The sequence below is a fragment of the Chaetura pelagica genome, unplaced genomic scaffold (assembly GCF_000747805.2).
Source record: "Chaetura pelagica isolate M959 unplaced genomic scaffold, ChaPel_1.0 scaffold758, whole genome shotgun sequence".
In the NCBI taxonomy this organism is placed as follows: Eukaryota; Metazoa; Chordata; class Aves; order Apodiformes; family Apodidae; genus Chaetura; species Chaetura pelagica.
Genome location: NW_009954187.1, coordinates 22,353 through 25,846, shown reverse-complemented (window position 1 = coordinate 25,846; position 3,494 = coordinate 22,353). Strand labels below are relative to the sequence as shown.

The 3,494-nt window shown below is 51.1% G+C and overlaps 1 protein-coding gene across 1 annotated transcript in view; it reads left to right on the top strand.

The window, feature by feature from the left end:
- RUSC2 (RUN and SH3 domain containing 2) overlaps positions 1 to 3,494 on the top strand; it is an 18,339-nt gene that overhangs the window by 6,885 nt on the left and 7,960 nt on the right. The window contains exons 4-5 of the mRNA XM_010003045.1: positions 1,194 to 1,337; positions 2,420 to 2,496. Coding sequence (XP_010001347.1) covers positions 1,194 to 1,337; positions 2,420 to 2,496 — 221 coding nt within the window. The remainder of the gene's footprint in view (positions 1 to 1,193; positions 1,338 to 2,419; positions 2,497 to 3,494) is intronic.

The following is a 3,494-nucleotide window of genomic DNA, read 5'->3' as shown; positions in this document are numbered from 1 at the left end:
TGAAGTGGCGGGAGGACAGGCGGAGGAACCCCCTGGGTCTGGACCGCGTTTCTGGGCTGCCCGGCTTAGCAGGCAACCTAGACCGGAGGCAGCAGGAGCCTCGGCTGAACCGGAGCAACCCCATCCTGGAGCTCCCTGGCGCTCTCAACAGCAGCCATTTCCACTGCAAGCTGAACGGTGCGCATCACCCGTCTGCTGGGGGGTCTTGGGAGGTGACCCTGGGGCTGGGGTTCAGCCTGGCTTCATCACTGCTCTGCCTGCTCCGGCCAGGAGGGACGGTGCGTCCGCTCACGGTGAGGCTAAGGGGCCATGAGAGGAGGGTGAAAAGTGCCACACTGGTGGGTGCAACCTGTGTGGAGCCTCAACTGAGAGCAGTCAGGTCGGTCGCTGGGCTGGGTTGAAGGGCAAAGTGAATGGCCCAAGAGCCTGCTCAGGCCTCAGCAGGTGCTGCTGGACTCCATGCTGGTAGTCCATGTCTCACACAGGAGCTGTAGCCCTTGGAGATCTCGTGTCTGTGCCCCTCAGTGTCTGTCCATCTGCCCCAACCCTGACAGCATGCTGTGTGTGGGTCTGTAGCTTTCATGGGGCAGCTGCCATGGAGCTCTTTCTTCTCCATGCTCTGCCCCTAAGGCCTTTTGTCCTCCAAAACCTGTGCAGGAAGGGCTGAGAGGCGCAGGCTGCTTTTTGGCTTGACCTTTGAGAGTTCTCCAGGAAGGGCAGTGTGGTCTGTCTGTCAGCCCCAAGTTGTCGAGGGAATTCCCTGAAGCTCTACACCTCACTCGGCTCACCCCAACAATTTCTCCATTCCTCCTTCGTGGGAAGCTGGAGGGATTCTCTCTGTGCTCTACTTTTGACCCCTCTTGCTGGGGTTTCCCGCACAGCACCCCTGACAGTCTGGTGCAGCAAGGTTTCCCTTAGCACTAGCCTGTGAACCTGCCATAGAATCTTCTGCTACCCACGGACTCGCAGCCCAGCTGAAGCTAGATGTTGGGCGGGCTGTAGGGGTGAACTGTACAGGCTCATGTCTAAACTGTTGCTGGGAGAGTAACACACTTGAAGCCTCTCAGTTTTGTGTGGCTGGAGGGAAGGCTGCTGCTGGTGCAGGCTGCATCTGAGAAAAGCAGCAGGTGTAGGAGAGGCTTTGATATAAGGGCTTGGGGCTGATCCTCCTTCCCACTGTCTTGGCCCTACAGGACAGTCTATGAGGCAACTCCAGCTGACCTACACTGACTTCTTCCCTGACTACTTCTCGCTAGCAGAGAAGCCCCCTGCAGAGTTCTGCCTCTCCCCAGATGGCAACACAGAGTCTGTCTCCATCGACCTGCTGCAGAAGAAGGGTGAGTCCGTGTGTCTCCCGTGGACAAGAGTGCGGTGTAGCAAAGCATAAAGGGAACTGCACTTCTCTCCATTTTATCTCTGTAGACATAATGTTTCTTTCCCTGCCCTTCTCTACTGTAACATCGTAACTACGTGTGCCTGGACTGATCCTGGTTGCCACATCAGGTTCTTGTGCAATTTCTGCACCGTGCAACGTGCTACACAGTATGTTTGATCTGCTTGTCCCAGGATGTATGATTAGAATGGATCTTAAGTCCACAAGAAAGGCCAGAGAGGGCAGGCACCAGAGTATGACCTTAAGGCAACACAGAGATGCTGTCACCCTTTGTCTCAGTCTGTAAGGGTAGACCTGTGAATCTGTGTGATGCTGCAGAAATACTAGCCAGGGATTTTGTAATGTAGGTAAAAGGTCTGTCGGGTCCTACATGGTAAAATGTTCATGTAAAATGGTGGGAGAAGGGACTGCAAAGCAGGATGAGATATGGCCATGATGAGACCCATCTAGAGGTAAGGTTGTGGACTGAGTTGTTTACAGCTGACTCAGTACCACTTCAGAGGCAAGAGATGTGCAGAAGGGTTCCCTTGCCTTTCCCAGCTATGTGTTGGTGATTACTAGATGGCAGCTTTCCCCTCCATTCTACTTCTGTTCTTGCATCAGACTGATGCAGATGTCAGGTTACCCACCACTGGCTTCTTACTGCAGGTGATGACACAGCTTGCCAAATGCTGCCCTGTAGGATCAAAGCAGCAAAAGACTCATTTCCTCAGACCCCATCTCGGCTGCCTCAGGGGATGGTGTGTGGAAGTGGTGGTCCACATCTCTTGGGAATATTGACAGTGTGTCTTTATGCTTCAGCCACTTCTATAGGTTGCCCTACTGTCAGGGTGATAGGTGAGTGTTGGAAGCAACAAGGCTAGAATTGGTGAAGATTTAGAAGAGGATCTGCATGTTTTTGACAGAGAGGGCACAGGCACTGACTCAGGCTTGAGATGGCCATGCCCGATTTCGTCATGAAGTGTTTGGTCAGGGCCTGTCCTTGAAGGCCCTCAGGCAGTTCTCTGACTTGGTCTTTCCCTCTAGGTCTCGTGAAGGCAATCAATACTGCTGTTGACCTAATTGTGGCTCACTTTGGAACCAGCAGGGATCCAGGGGTGAAGGTAAGTCTTGCTTAATGAGTGACATGAAGAGGATGGGGAATGATTACTTCTCCATTGTCTTCCAGTCCAAAAACTACATGTAATCCAGTGAAGGTAGCACTACTGAGAATAAAACAAAGGTTTTATTCTCAGGTACACAGAATTGTACAATTGTACAATCATAGAATGGTTATGGTTGGAAGGGACCTCAAAGATCATCAGGTTCCAACCTCCAGCCTCCCTGCTATGAGCAGGGACACCTCACACTAGACCAGTCTGCACAAGCCTCATCCAACCTGGCCTTGAACATCTCCAGGCAGGAGGCAGCCACAGCCTCCCTGGGCAACCTATTTGAGCACCTTCCTACCCTCACGGTGAAAAATTTCTTCCTGATCTCTAACCTAGATCTCCCCTCTTTCAGTTTAAAACCATTACCCCTTGTCCTATCACTGCCCTCTCTGGTGAAAAGCCCCTCCCCAGCTTTCCTGTAGCCCCTTCAGGCACTGGAAGGTGCTATAAGGTCTCCCTGGAGCCTTCTCTTCTCCAGGCTGAACAGCCCCAACTCTCACCCTGTCTTCACAGCAGAGGAGACAGTAAACCTGTGATAGTTCTTTCTGCATGACACCAGGGGTGCTAAAAGATTATGTGGATTTAAGGCAAGATGGAAAAAATACAAAGAAGGGAAATCCATTCAGATCTACTAAACACATAAGAATAATATCCAGCTTAGGTAGTCTCTGAGTCAAAAGTAGTTGTAGAGTAGGGAGAGTATTAAGAGGAGGTATTATGTATCTTTCCTCTGGTTTGACTCTTGTGTACTTAGTTGTGGCTTTTTATGAGAGAATACAAAGCCAGCTGAAATTCTGGTCTGGTTCAGTACACTAGCTCTTTTTTCATAGAATGCCAGGTTGGAGGGGACCTTAAGGATCATCTGGTCCAGCCTTTCTAGGTAATAATATAGTTTAAATGAGATGGCTCAGCACCCTGTCAAGCTGAGCCTTAAAAGCTGTCAAATGTAG